This window comes from Chaetura pelagica, unplaced genomic scaffold (assembly GCF_000747805.2).
Source record: "Chaetura pelagica isolate M959 unplaced genomic scaffold, ChaPel_1.0 scaffold78, whole genome shotgun sequence".
Classification (NCBI taxonomy): domain Eukaryota; kingdom Metazoa; phylum Chordata; class Aves; order Apodiformes; family Apodidae; genus Chaetura; species Chaetura pelagica.
The window spans coordinates 291509-307482 of NW_009954492.1; the positions used below are offsets into that span (position 1 = coordinate 291509).

General features: G+C 40.8%; 1 protein-coding gene across 1 annotated transcript in view; it reads left to right on the forward strand.

Moving 5' to 3' along the window:
- The window catches only part of CDKAL1 (CDK5 regulatory subunit associated protein 1-like 1), a 434593-nt gene that overhangs the window by 144676 nt on the left and 273943 nt on the right, over positions 1 to 15974 (forward strand). The window contains exon 6 of the mRNA XM_010004517.1: positions 991 to 1111. Coding sequence (XP_010002819.1) covers positions 991 to 1111 — 121 coding nt within the window. The remainder of the gene's footprint in view (positions 1 to 990; positions 1112 to 15974) is intronic.

Sequence of the window (15974 nt, forward strand, 5' to 3'; positions counted from 1 at the left end):
TCTGTTGGTTTTTTTCAAAAATTTTTGCCAGATTGTACCTTTAGTTCCATGTACTGTCATGAGTTTTCCCACTTCAACAGATATACCCTCTGTCTCTTTCTTCCACTCCAAGAAGTGGTTACTTTCCACCTTTTTTCAGGCATCTAGCATTAGCTTTCCCTTGCTGTCTCTTATCTGCCTATTCTAGGTTTTGTGGAATAAATTATTCAAGTCTTATGTTTATAACTTGGGGCCATTTTACACTACCTTTCGCTGTAATATACACTGAATTGTTTTTATTCTTCATTGTTAAATCTTGCTTCTGAATATTGGGGAACTCTCATTTGTGCTCTTTAAACGTAGGACTTGATGTGCAATGATTGATGTGCCTTTGTAGGCAGTTGGTGATAGTATTTGCTTTCTGAAGTAAAAGGAAGGGAAGCTCAAGAAAGGAGTTGTGAGACCATCTTCTAACTTTCAGTTTCCTTAGTGTAGGAGAAATATGCCTAAATCTTGATAGTCAGCTTAGCCTTGAACATGTTACCAACATATACTTCACAGTACTTTCCCTCAGACATAGAGAGTCAGGTGACTTTCGCTGAAATGTGTAGTTCTTCATATCATGAGCTAAAAAATATCTTACTGTTTATTACATACTAGTTCAGGCTTGAATGAAATTTCAGAAAAAAATACCTGCCATGCAACTTATTTAAATACTGCTATGTTGATATTTGTTTGAGAATCAGAAAATGAAGCTGCTTAGATAATCTTAAGTGAAAAAACCAGAAAATGCAAGTGTGAAAAGATAATTGAATGAAATTATTTGTTAATTTTAACATGATTTATTTTACCTGTCAGTGTCTCTTCTTAAATGCTCCAGCTGGTGGAAATGAATTGTTATGTCTCCTTCTCATTTTCAAACTTTGATGTATAAACACTACTTCTGAAGAAGAGCGAATGAAATCAAGCAAGTACTTTGTATTGACTGCATTTTTTGTGCTTTATTTGAAGGTCATTCTGTGAGACTGCTGGGTCAGAAAAAGGATAATGGAAAACGTTTGGGGGGAGCACGACTGGATTTACCGAAGATTAGGAGGAATCCACTGATAGAAATAATTTCCATCAATACAGGGTAAGAATCTTCCAAGCTTATAAAATATTCACTACTGCCTGGGAATTCAATTTATCTCTTCCTGCAGGCCTGGTGTATTACTCCTAGGTTATGCAGAAGGAAGCAGGTTGATAGTAAAAGTTTCTTAAATAGTAAAAGATTTTTTTTTAAATGGCATTTTTTCTGGAAAAGGAGTCTCTCTCTGCTTGTTTGGATACAAGAATTCTGTTGCTGCAGAACTGCATACAACTGCACAGTCTTCTTTGTAAGGTCATCTAACACCTTCTCAAATGAAAAAGTCCTAAGAAAATTGGAGTTCTCAGAGTTTTTTCCTGTGGTCTTTCGAGTTCTAAGAAAGCAGTTCTGGAATATCATTAGTAACTCATTAAGATCTATAAACGTAGCTAAGATCTGTAAACACCTGATTGTCAGCTCAGATGTATCAATGGCTAAATCAGATACATGTATTTACTTTTTGCACCTCTAATTAGTTTGTAAAGAGTTATCCTGCTTGTATTTCAGCTTTTTCTTTGTTTGAATAAGCTACCCTCTGCCTATAAAGCAACTCTGGATGCCTAGTTCTCCATAAAACTACAAGAATTTTCTGTTGTATATTTCTACTCTGAGCAATTCTATTTTAATCTTCCTTCCCTTTATGCTTTCCGTTTTTTTAACTCCACTTGGTTACCTCCTGTTTGGCCAGTCTCTTAAAATAAAAAAAAAAAAGAAGGAAAAAAAAAAGAAGAAACAAAACAAACAACAAAAAAACCCTTCTGATTTTCCCCTGTTCTCCAACTTAGGTTGTAAATCCCCAGGTGGTAAAATATAAAATATATTACTTTCGATGTCCCTGTTAGGTGTGAACTTACTGCCTAGAGAGGAAAAAAAAGAAGTGATAGACCTTAGGTCTCTTTTTTTTTTTTTTTTTTTTTTAGCTTAGTCTAGCACTTTAAAAACATTTCATAAAAGACTTCTGCTGCTATCCTTTTTCTTTCTTGTCTAATCTTGCCTTCATATTTTGCTGTAAAACCTAGTGTGCTGCTTAAGTCAGAATACGTTCAAAGCTTAGTGTGGTTACTTTTTCTTCCTCTGACTTACAGTAAGCATATAAGTGACATGTTGTCACATTGCTGAAATTATAATACCTTTTTAAACTGCAGTTCCTTGCATTTATTGTTTTTTGAAGTCTGGATATGAGGTCTTATGGTAGAGTTACTAAAGTGATCTAAATTTTTTCCCTGTATGGTCTTTCCTGTTGACATCTTGTTTGTGCCCATGTGATCAAAATCTTTTTCATGATTAAAAATAAGCAAAGCATTCTTTTACGTTTGGTTGTATCTGACTTTCACACGGTATAAATGCAAGATACAAAAGCACCCCCATTAACAAAAACAGAAAGGAGGGAACTCAATGATGTGGAGGGTGAGAAAGAGGAATGGAATATTGTAAAAGCAAAAGCCTAAAGGAAGAAGAGACTTCCCTCCAAGCCTAAGATGCCCCTGCAGAACCATTTCACAGTTCTGCAGATTGAAAGGGAAAAGCAACCCATGCAAGATAAGCTGCCAGATCTGACTAGGGCAGCTTGCTTGGCACATTGTGTAACGCATGCTCAGAAGAAGCAATGATGAGTAACACCCTTCTTAGAGGTACTGAGGGACCCATTTGTAGACCAGACCCTGGTCTAGAGAAGTCTGCAGCTTACTGGGGGCTTGTATCAGAGAGATAACAAAAATGATACACAAACTTGTACAGCCTACCAATTATTTCTGTCTCCTGCTGTTTCACGTGGGCAGCAATGATAGAAGATAACCTGAAGACTATCAGGAAAGAGCATAGAGCACTGGGAGAGGTGGTGAAGGGCTCAGGAGCACAGGTAGTGTTCTCATCAACCCTCTCGGTCAAAGGGAAAGTGCTGCAAGGGGCCAACTGAGTTGGAAAAGTTCACACATGATAACAGGAGTGGTGCCAGAGTGAGGGCTTTGGCTATGTAGACCACAGGACCCACTTTGAAAAACCTGGTCTCTTGGGGGCTGATGGGGTTCATTTGTCAGAGAAAAAGGAGAGGGTCCTTGGGCAGAGGCTGGCCAATTTAGTTAGAAGGGCTCTAAATTAGTGATGCTGGGGGAGGGGACCCCCATTTCATCCCCCACCCACCACATTGAGGACAGAGCCAGTAATAATGCCCTGGGCCTGCAGGAGTATTACAGGCCACCAGGAGAGCATCTGATCTGCAAATTTTTATCCCTGCCAGCACAACTGCTTTGAAGGGGGACCATCTTAAAAGCTTCTATGAGAATGCACAGAGGATTGGGAATAAGCAGGAGGAATTGCAGATGTGTGCATGCCTCATGGGCTGTGATGTTGTTGGTGGGATGACTCCTATGGCTGGAGTGTGGGGATGGTGGGTATAAGCCCTTTAGGAGGGGCTTATAGACAGGGCAGAAGAGGAGGGGGAGTTGCCCTCTACATCAATGGTCAGCTGTAGTCTGTTGAGCTCCACCTGAGGATGAAGGATGAGTTGACTGAAACCTTATGGATTAGGGTTAAAGGGAAGACGGGGGTCGGAGATGTCATAGGGAGGGTCTGCTACAAGCCACCAGACCAGGATGGCTGAGTGGATGAGGCCCTTTACAGGCAGATGGACCAGCCTTATGCTCCCAGCCCCTAGTCCTCATGGTGGATTTCAACCACCCTGGTATCTGCTGGAGGGACAACGCAGCAAAGCACCAGCAGTCCAGGAAGTTCCTGAAGTGCATTGATGACAGCTTCCTCCTCCAAATGGTAGAGGAACCAACAAGACAAAATGCTTTTCTGGACTTTGTTCTCATCAACAGAGAGAGGCTAGTTGATGATGTAAGACCTAATGGGAGACTAGGCTGCAGTGAACATGACATGGTTGAATTCAGGAATCTTAGGGAGTGAGGAAGGAGCAAAGCAAGCTCACTACCCTCGACTTCAAGAGAAGAGGTTTTGGTCTCTTCAAGGATCTGCTTGCTAGGGTACCATGGAAAAAAGCTCTGGAAGGAGTGGGAGCCTAGGAAAGCTGGTCCATATTCAAGGATTACTTCCTCCGTGCCTAGGAGCTGTGTGTCCCAAAGACAAAAAAAAAAAAAGCAGGCAGGAAAGCCATGAGGCCTGTATGGATGAGCAGAGAGCTTGTGGACAAAGTTAAGTATAAAAACAAGGTATATGGAGAGTGGAAGCAGGGCCAGGTATCCTAAGGGGAGTACAGGCAAGTTGTCAGAGAAGCTTACATCTAATATATTACCTTTGGAAAACCTTTTACTTACAACCTGATAGTTTACAAACACTAATTACTTTGCGTAGTAGTGACCTGCTGTTCTTGAGTCAATATGTTATGTTTTATACCATAGGAGAATCTAAAAAATACTAGAAGCCACAAAAATACTTTGTGGAGAATTAAGCCAAGTAGGACTTGATACGACCTAAGTATTCTGAAAACCTCAAAGAAACATGTTGGTTTGTAAAAGACATCCAAATTAACTAATGTCCCATTCTATGCCATATCAGATACTCAAGGAATCCTGTCTTGCTTGAAATACAGGTTATTGTGTTTTCCTGGCCTGCCTTCCTCTTCCCCCTTCCCACCCTCTCTACTTGTGTATTGCAGGTGACTTTAAAAGTTACTACTCTGGGCTTGAAAAGTAAATCATAGCTGTATAAAGACAGCAGTGCTCAGCAGTCTCTGGAAATAAAATATAATCAGTGAAGAACAAGACACGGTACATGTTACTGTGACTTGACTCTTGATTTTGTCAGCTTACCTTAGTAGTCCAGTTATGGCAATTTTTCGTACCAACACCACAGTTGATCTTAGCTGTTTTCTCTATGTAAAGACTGGATGAAACATTGGGTTTGGTACAGGATCTTAAATTAGTAAGAAATACTTAGTTAAAAATACTTATTTCTTCTCTGGAAATACATCTGTCTGGTGCTGTTGAGTGATAGTGTCTGGGAGCAGCACAAGTAGGGCTGCTCTGTAAAAGAGGACAAGGGACCTGAGGTTGCACCAGCAGTGGCAGTGCCTGCACCAGTGGGACACCCCATGCCACGAGGCCTGAGCACTGTGGGTGGTAGGATCCATCAGCAGTGCCAGGTGTGGCAAATGATCAACCAGGGCCTGGGTCTATTCAGAGACTCCAGTAAGAATCAAAATAAAATGAGCTGGATGCAGGACTCTGGAGAAGGCTACACATAACTTAAGTCTAAGGTCCATCCTGGAGATGAACACAAAGCTGGAGGTTGGCATGGTATTTAAGCTCCAGCCAGGATTGGGGGACACAGGCCTGAGGTTAACTGGGTCTTCTGGGACAGAAAGGGCTGGTGGAGACAGCAGCTGAAACTGGTCAGGTCAGTTAGGGCCTGATGGTGTTCATAGGACAGTGATGAGTATTTGTATGTTATCTTACACACATGGGGTCTTAATGAGCTCTTGTCTGCTTCTGAAATTCTTTGGGGGAAGAAGAGGCTTGTTGGAGCATGTGTATCCCTCGGCCCCAAAGTGATGTAAGACCTAATGGGAGACTAGGCTGCAGTGAACATGACATGGTTGAATTCAGGAATCTTAGGGAGTGAGGAAGGAGCAAAGCAAGCTCACTACCCTCGACTTCAAGAGAAGAGGTTTTGGTCTCTTCAAGGATCTGCTTGCTAGGGTACCATGGAAAAAAGCTCTGGAAGGAGTGGGAGCCTAGGAAAGCTGGTCCATATTCAAGGATTACTTCCTCCGTGCCTAGGAGCTGTGTGTCCCAAAGACAAAAAAAAAAAAAAGGCAAGCAGTAAAGCCATGAGGCCTGTATGGATGAGCAGAGAGCTTGTGGACAAAGTTAAGTATAAAAACAAGGTATATGGAGAGTGGAAGCAGGGCCAGGTATCCTAAGGGGAGTACAGGCAAGTTGTCAGAGAAGCTTACATCTAATATATTACCTTTGGAAAACCTTTTACTTACAACCTGATAGTTTACAAACACTAATTACTTTGCGTAGTAGTGACCTGCTGTTCTTGAGTCAATATGTTATGTTTTATACCATAGGAGAATCTAAAAAATACTAGAAGCCACAAAAATACTTTGTGGAGAATTAAGCCAAGTAGGACTTGATACGACCTAAGTATTCTGAAAACCTCAAAGAAACATGTTGGTTTGTAAAAGACATCCAAATTAACTAATGTCCCATTCTATGCCATATCAGATACTCAAGGAATCCTGTCTTGCTTGAAATACAGGTTATTGTGTTTTCCTGGCCTGCCTTCCTCTTCCCCCTTCCCACCCTCTCTACTTGTGTATTGCAGGTGACTTTAAAAGTTACTACTCTGGGCTTGAAAAGTAAATCATAGCTGTATAAAGACAGCAGTGCTCAGCAGTCTCTGGAAATAAAATATAATCAGTGAAGAACAAGACACGGTACATGTTACTGTGACTTGACTCTTGATTTTGTCAGCTTACCTTAGTAGTCCAGTTATGGCAATTTTTCGTACCAACACCACAGTTGATCTTAGCTGTTTTCTCTATGTAAAGACTGGATGAAACATTGGGTTTGGTACAGGATCTTAAATTAGTAAGAAATACTTAGTTAAAAATACTTATTTCTTCTCTGGAAATACATCTGTCTGGTGCTGTTGAGTGATAGTGTCTGGGAGCAGCACAAGTAGGGCTGCTCTGTAAAAGAGGACAAGGGACCTGAGGTTGCACCAGCAGTGGCAGTGCCTGCACCAGTGGGACACCCCATGCCACGAGGCCTGAGCACTGTGGGTGGTAGGATCCATCAGCAGTGCCAGGTGTGGCAAATGATCAACCAGGGCCTGGGTCTATTCAGAGACTCCAGTAAGAATCAAAATAAAATGAGCTGGATGCAGGACTCTGGAGAAGGCTACACATAACTTAAGTCTAAGGTCCATCCTGGAGATGAACACAAAGCTGGAGGTTGGCATGGTATTTAAGCTCCAGCCAGGATTGGGGGACACAGGCCTGAGGTTAACTGGGTCTTCTGGGACAGAAAGGGCTGGTGGAGACAGCAGCTGAAACTGGTCAGGTCAGTTAGGGCCTGATGGTGTTCATAGGACAGTGATGAGTATTTGTATGTTATCTTACACACATGGGGTCTTAATGAGCTCTTGTCCGCTTCTGAAATTCTTTGGGGGAAGAAGAGGCTTGTTGGAGCATGTGTATCCCTCGGCCCCAAAGCACTGGGGTGTTTGACCCTTTCTTTCTTCAGTAGCACACATACCTTTACGTACCTGGATACCTGACAGGTGGAACTGTTCTTCTGAGAATTCAGTAGGACCAGTTTATTTTTGGGAGTATCCAGACAGAGTTTGACATGGTAGATGAGGATTGGGTTAGGGATCAGTTGAGTAATCTGGACATCCATAAATCAATGGGTCCAGATGGAATGCACCCAAGGGTGCTGAGGGAGCTGGCGGAGGTCATTGCTAGGCCACTCTCCATCATCTTCAGTAAGTCATGGGCAACAGGTGAGGTGCCTGAGGACTGGAGGATAGCAAATGTCACTCCAGTCTACAAGAAGGGCAAGAAGGAGGACCCAGGTAACTACAGACCGGTCAGCCTCACCTCCATCCCTGGAAAGGTGATGGAACAACTTGTTCTTGGCACTATCTCCAGGCACATCAAGGACATGGGGGTCATCAAGAGCAGTCAACATGGTTTTATCAAGGGTAAATCATGTTTGACTAACCTCATAGCCTTCTATGAGGAAATTACTAGGTGGATAGATGATGGTAGAGCGGTAGATGTGGTTTCTCTTGATTTCAGTAAAGCATTTGACACCGTCTCCCACAGCATCATTGTAGATAAGTTGATCAGGTATGGGTTTGGTGATCAGGAAGTGAGGTGGATTAGGAACTGGTTGAAAGGAAGGAGTCAGAGAGTTGTAGTCAATGGGGCAGAATCTGGTTGGAGGTGTGTGACTAGTGGAGTCCCACAGGGGTCGGTACTGGGACCGGTGTTGTTCAACATCTTCATCAACGACCTGGATGAGGGTATAGAATGTACCCTCAGCAAGTTTGCTGATGACACTAAGCTGGGAGGAGTGGCTGACACACCAGAAGGCTGTGCTGCCATTCAGAGAGACTTAGATAGGTTGGAGAGTTGGGCGGGGAGAAACATGATGAAATTCAACAAGGGGAAGTGCAGAGTTTTACATTTGGGGAAGAACAACACCATGTCCCAGTACAGGTTGGGGGCTGAACTGCTGGAGAGTAGTGTAGGTGAAAGAGACCTGGGGGTCCTGGTAGACAGGAGGATGACCATGAGCCAGCAATGTGCCCTTGTGGCCAAGAAGGCCAATGGCATCCTGGGGTGTATTAGAAAGGGTGTGGTTAGTAGGTCAAGAGAGGTTCTCCTCCCCCTCTATTCTGCATTGGTGAGGCCACATCTGGAGTATTGTGTCCAGTTCTGGGCCCCTCAGTTCAAAAAGGACAGGGAACTGCTCGAGAGAGTCCAGTGCAGAGCTACGAAGATGATGAAGGGAGTGGAACATCTCCCTTCTGAGGAAAGGCTGAGGGAGCTGGGTCTCTTGAGCTTGGAGAAAAGGAGACTGAGGGGTGATCTCATCAATGTTTACAAATATGTAAGGGATGAGTGTCAGGGGGACAGAGTTAGGCTTTTCTCAGTGATGACCAGTGATAGGACAAGGGGTAATGGGTGTAAATTGGAGCATAGGAGGTTCAAGGTGAATATCCGAAAAAATTTTTTTACTGTAAGAGTGACAGAGCACTGGAACAGACTGCCCAGGGAGGTTGTGGAGTCTCTCTCACTGGAGACATTCAAAACCCACCTGGATGAGTTCCTGTGTGATGTACTCTAGGTGACCCTGCTCTGGCAGGGGGGTTGGACTAGATGATCTCTCGAGGTCCCTTCCAGCCCCTAAGATTCTATGATTCTATGACATGCTGATTGTTAAGATACCTCTCATCCTCACACAACTGTGTCTGAGAATGTGGGTGCAATTGAAATGCAACACTATGAACAAGGTTTGTTTCTTAACTCAATGGTGTCAAATTATTTTCAGTAATTTTGACTTGAGGGTTCTTGTTATTAATTCCTTCTTCTCTCAAGCACTGAGGAGAAGGATTCTGTCCTTGTCCAAACACTGTCCTGAAGGGTTCTGTGCTTGTGTAACTGTGAACTTTATCTTGACTGGCCCATGCACAAACACATGCCTACATATGCACACATCCCTCTGTGGTTAGTTTTCCCAGAGAGTGGCTTTTTCACTGATCCTTTGCATGAATCAAGTCTGTTCTGTCAAGGGACAAACATATTGTCTCTCCACTACAGTGTGCAGTCTGTAACAGTACTAGTACTACTACTGGAACCAAAACGATATCCCATTAGGTACGGAATACCTGTCAAGATGAGTGCTGCTTCTGTCAATTGTGGGCCAGCTCAGACTTCTCAACATAGTGGTACATTTGTCCCTAAAATGGTGATGTTGTGCCCTTAAAGGGACCTGGATCTTTTTCAATGTTTGACTTTTTTTGGAAATGACAGGTTTTTCTACTGTTAATTTTGGTTGCTTTGAGATTTGCTGTTTTCTCATTTAGAAATCAAAACTATCTTAATCTGTTTAATTTACCATGGCAGTTAGTTGTTTCTCTCAATAGACTGTCTAGAGAAAACCTTCCATCCCAGGAGCAAGATATTTCAGTTTCCAAGTATGTTTGCAGAGAGTATGGTGAGTAGCAGAATGAGGGCGCAAGAGACTTATCAGACTTCTCTAGCACACAAAGAGAGATTAGTGAATCTAAATGTTTCCATTTGCCAAATACGTAAAGAATCCTTACCATCTCAGTATCCCATACAGGCTGTAGACTGACTTTTGTAATTTCCTTCTAAGGAACAAATGACCCTTTCTTCCTGTATGATTTGCTTTCTCTGTTATCACTTAGAAAACATTTTCCAATGTTTAAAAAATAAATTACTAATTTTTATTTTATTAATATAATAGATAATGAAAATCAGTCATGCCAGCACAGCTTGGATAGTTGTCTTCGTATCTACTAAGTTTTGTAGTGATATTAGTGGATCTGAACCTAGGAACAGTGATTTTTTTTCTTGTCCTCTAAAATAATTTTCTATTTTTAATTAATGGCATTTGGTTTGAATCTCTATTTAAGTCCTAAGCATGTTTTGTGCAGGTCAGCCTACTGGAACAAACAAGGTAGTAATAGTAGAATAGAATGTTAAACAGTGTTTGGAGAAAAGGCATGAAGTGAGTTAGTTTGAAGCAAGTAAGATAAATGTTCTCCAATTAATTTTGTATTACACTTCGTTTTGGTCTAGGGAAAAATCTTTTCTCATTGTGACCTAATCTCCATTAGTTTGAGTCTTGCAACCTATGTAGCCACTTTGACAGCTCTCTTTAATGAGATCAGCCCTTGATCTTCCACCTCTTAATTATGTAATTCTGTATTCTGACTTCTCTCTACTTTAGCTTGCGCTGTTACTTACTGATTTGTTTGTGTTGTTGGCGGGGCCTGAGTTCTCTTACATCCAAATTGCTACCACTCACATATATTTCAAATTCAACTTAATTTGTGCTTTGCCTGGGTATCTTGGGAAGCATGAGTGGAGTGTAGTATGAGCTGAATATGAGGCCACACTAGAATTTACTGTTGGATGGGTTTGCACATGGGTAAAGTGCTTTGTGTACTTGCAGTATGAGTATACCCAAAAAGGCACATTTCTCTCCAAGGTTCCATGTTATTCTCCCTCATCCTAAGATATGGTATGAATCCCATATAGTCTCATTCACTTCTTGCTTCTACAGATTCCCCTGTTGAGCTACTCGGAGGACAGAGACATGTTTAAGATTCAGCACAGCAAACTGAGCATGTAGGTTTGAGTGCAGTTCTCAGGGCATACAGAACCATAGTCAGTCCAAGAGGACAGTGTAATTCAGTGGAAGCACTGTTCACTTCTTAATCTACATGTCTGTGTATGTCTTCCTTTGGAAGAAAAGCTTTTAAAAGCATTGTTAAAATGAAAAGTAAATTAAAATTGCCTATTCAACCAAGCCAATAGATTATTCCTGTAGTGAAGAGCACCTTACAGAAGATCAGCATGTTACTTTGTCTCAGAAAGATGTCCAGATCTACTTTTCAGTCTTAAATACTAATTAAGGCATAAAACTTCAAACTTTGTATTCTCAATGTTGAAGAAATGCAAACTTTCTTCTCACAGGACAGTCCTTACTAGCAAATTTTATGTTGGGAGTGAACATATATAGTGAACATATATGCTTAGGACTTTCTTTAGAAGTCCTTGATGTTTCTTGCTAATTTTGTAGGACTTTTTTAGGCCATGCATTGAAGTTTTTTTTTGGGGGGGGATCATTCAGAATGTTTCAGAATGGATCTGAATGTGGCAGATGAATTGCAAAAAAATTTAGTTCTATGTACAGTACTTGTTTTATGAATCAAGTAGTGAAAAACTTGGCTTGCAGCGCTGATCCCGCAATATTCTGTTCCTGCTGTACCGTTTCAGAGTCTCTCTTTTCTAGAGTCTCTCTTTTCTTCCCCTCCTGTTGCAATGCTACTTTCCACTTTCATATGAGACCTGCACACCACAGAGTGACTGCAGAGCCACACTTTTATTTGACACTGTGAGATTTCTGTAAGAAAGGGAAACATAGTCATAAACAAGGTGGATGTGGATTATAAAGGAGCACTGTGCTGATTAACTGCACGTTTACTGTGATCTGTCCTTTCCAAAGAGTGACTTAAAATGGATCATTTGCAGTGTACTACAGAGATGAACTAGGATGCACTAGGATTTTTAAAAATTATTATAAGAAATTTCTGTTTGGTAAGGTCATAAATAGATGCCCAAATTGTGACTGTTAAATTGCTGAGCTCTTGCTGCAGTGGCCTGTATTGCCTGTTCAGATTGTTGGACAACTGAATTGTCTGAGATAGATTTTTACCTTTTTGTGGCATTCAGCAAAAATCATGTACACTCATTGGTCCACCTTTGAAAACACCTTGTGCGTTCACATAATCTCTGACTTGGTTATAACTGGGATGAATTTTCTGGAGGCACTGCCTTGAAATCATATCAAAATATCTTTGCTCAGGAAAGGATGTTGTGGCTTAGGTCTGAGAGCTTCGCAGAATTACAGAATGTTAGGGGTTGGAAGGGACCTCTGAGGATTGAATCCAGCCCCACTGCCAGAGCAGAACCACCACAGAATCTAGGACAGGTCACTCAGAAACGCATCCAGACAGGTCTTGAAAGACTCCACAGCCTCTGGGCAGCCTATTCCAGGGCTCTGTCACCATCACAGTAAAGAAGTTTTTTGTCATGTTGAGGTGGAACTTCCTGTGTTGTTTGCATCCACTGCCCCATGTTGTATCACAGAACATGACTGAAAAAAGATTGATTCTTCCTTCTTGACACCCACCCTTCAGATATTTATATATATTAATAAGATCCCCTCTTATTCTTCTCTTCTCTAGAGTAAACAAACCCAAGTCTCTTCAGTCTTTCCTCATAAGGCAGGTGTTCCAGTCCCTTAATCATCCTTGTAGCCTCTGTTGGACTCGCTCAAGTAAATCCCTGTCCCTCTTGAACTGAGCAGCCCAGAATTGGACATAATACTCCAGATGGGGTCTTACTAGGGCAGAGTAGAGAGGGAGGAGAACCTCCCTCGATCTGCTGGACACACTCTTCTTAATGCACCCCAGGATACTATTGGCCTTTTTGGTCCCCAGTGCAGATTGCTCTCCCATGGATAACTTGTTGTCCACGAGGACTCCAAGGTTCTTCTACCCAGAGCTGCTTTCTAGGTCAGCTTCTAATCTGTATTGGTGCCTGTTATTCCTACCCAGATGCAGGACTCTATACTTACTCTGGTTGAACCTCATTAGGTTCCTCTTTGCCCAGCTCTCCAGCCTGTCCAGATCTTGCTGAGTGGCTGCACAGCCTGTTGGTGAATCAGCCAGTCCTTCCAATTTGGAATCATCAGGAGACTTGCTGAGGATACACTCTCTCCCGTCATCCAAGTTGATGAAGATGTTCAACAGGGCAACCCAGCACTGATCCCTGGGGTGCTCCGCTAGTTACAGGTCTCCATCTGGACTCTGCACCATTGATCACTACCCTCTGGGCTCTGTTGTGTAGGCAAATCTCAATCCATCTCACTGTTCACTCTTCTACCCCACACTTGTGAAGGCATTGCCCTTCTATACTGAAATTAGTGGGATATTTCAGTTACAATTTCATCAATCCAGCAAAATAATCCCTATTTCTTTGTGTGTTTACTGACTTGAACTCAAATCTATTCCCTAGTACAATATTATCTCTAGATAAAAATAGAGAGATGGAAGATGTAAGTCTTTTTGGTATGGGAAAATTTGGATTACCTTCTGTTTGACAGTGATAGACTTGGGTTTTTGGCAGCTGGTTCTATACTTTTTTTCTGCCCAACTGTGCTGCAATGTTTTTAACATTTCCAGCTTCTAAAACATTGCTGTCCCCATCTTGAATGAATAGTGAGTCTGAATCACAAATCTGTTCATATTTTGTAAAAAATATTTTAATACTTACAATAATGAATTTCATGTCTTCAGTTTACTTAATTTAGTTTATTCATTAGTAACAGAGATTTTCTATATTTTAATGTTTAACTTTTCAAGATATTCATGTAAGTGACACTGCAGCTGAAAGAAGATTTTTATTTTAGAATACAGGATCCATACATGTTTTGATTTGCATTCAATATTATGCTTGGAGAGGCAAAATAGTATTTCTTCTGATTATCATAATATATTCTACAATTATGTATTATATTGCCATTTATTATATTTACTTGAATTCAAGATAAATGCTTAGACTGAACTCCCCAAGAAATATGAAGTGATACAGTTACTTGGGCCCTACCTTGGCTTATAATATTTAAATGGATGCTTTTCATACCTCTTTAGCTCAAACATATATGACATGCCAGAGCCTGTCATGTCAGTTACCCTGAGAAAGCAGAAAAGGTAGAATGTCTGGAAAGATAGTGTATGTCTTTTTGAAAGAAAACCTCTGCATTAGGCTATTTTGTTTATATTTTAATCAATATTTGCATGTACATAATGTACATAAGTTTAGATTCCAGCTATACTAGAAACTAAGCATGTATTTCAACCATACATGTACCAGATATCAATCTGTTCTGCTTTGGCACACTTCACAAAATAATTTATTTGAGAATGATAGATGGCATGGTTCTGTGTATTTAAATTAAAGGCATTTTAATTTTAAACATAAAATCTAAGTAGCTAGTATTCCAAAGCTTGCAGAAACCACACTGCTGTAGCAGAGGGAAAAGGAAAAACAGTTGTTTACAACAGAAAGTTTTAACAGTCTACTTTTTTGCCTAAGGTCTCTTTCCACTGCAACTTACTGTAACTCACATCCAAGGTCATTATTTACTAATTAGATATTTAAATAGCATATTGATGACACTCTCTGAAGGATTGCTGTTTTCAGTTATTACTAATTTCTTGCCACATTATTTATAACAGTCTGCTACAAAATATAGGTTCTACATGGTAACAATTTCACCCAGATATGGAAAATAATGCATTGGATATCATAAAGAGATGACACATCAGTGTGGCTCCCATTCTCATCCTACCAACTGTTGTGCTTGTACTCATTTCTCTGTGTGTCTGCCTTTTGATCTGTCTCCATTGCTGAGGACGAGCCTGCTCACCTATGGTTCCTCATGCAGAATAAGTGAGAAGTACTGTATTCTACTAGTTAGCTTCCTTGAGCAGCTTATTTAGAGAGGTAATTTAAGAAAGCAGAAAAGATAGTAGGTGGATTGGGGCCAGGAAAGAACTATTTTATTCACTCCTGATTAGCTCAATTTCTGTCTCCCGCTAAACATCAATGCTTGTTACAGCTGATTCTGTTCAGTTAGACTTGTACTTCCTTCAGTGCCAAAAATCCCCAGCCTCTACTCTCAATTAATGGAATTGCTTATTGAAATCAACAGCTGAGGGCAGGAGGACTTACCCCTTTGGTTATATTGGTGGAGACAGCCAGGATCTTCTTCATTTCACAGTAGTATTAGGCCTGATCAATTTTGTCAGACTATCTGAAGTTCAATATAATAAATTCCCTTCTGCTGGTGGGAAGCTGGAAGCTATAGATGTCTTCAGTTTCTCTTACTTTTGCACATGGTAGTTCTGCCGTTTGTGCTGATCTGTACTATATAAGATTGCTTTGATGAGTAGTGAGTATGATATAGGTGTTTTACAGATTCTTCTAGAGTAAATGACTGCTACAGTCCTAACCTGAAAGGAAGATGATCTTGAATTCAAGATGATCCCTCACAAAAAGATGCTCATACACAAAAAGATTATTACATACCTGTATTCACTATATAATTAGGGTATAAACTTCTTAATATTTACCTGAAAGAAGGTAATTTTTTTCTCTTACGCTTTATGACTGTTGTCTTTCAACTTTGTACATATCTTCATGATTTCTGCCACTTACTCTCTTTGCAACACTACTTCTTTCTCATTTTTAGAGTCTTTACTGCTTCAACTCACTTGTTTGAACTTCAGTTCTATCCATGCATTTTAAAGTACATAATTTATGAAACTCTTCAGCTACATCATCTGAATTTCTTTGATACCAGGCTGTCTTTACATTCCCTATAAGGATTGGAGCATGATCCCCTGCCAAGACCAATTTAGAGAGGAAAAGAAAAAGTTCAAAGGATCTTTAAACAGCTTCTTCATTAGTATATTACATACCTGCAGTTGTGACATCATTTGTGGTATGATTTGAAGATTAGTATTCATTTCTTAGATTTTATTTTTCATTGCTGTTGTTTGAACGGATCTA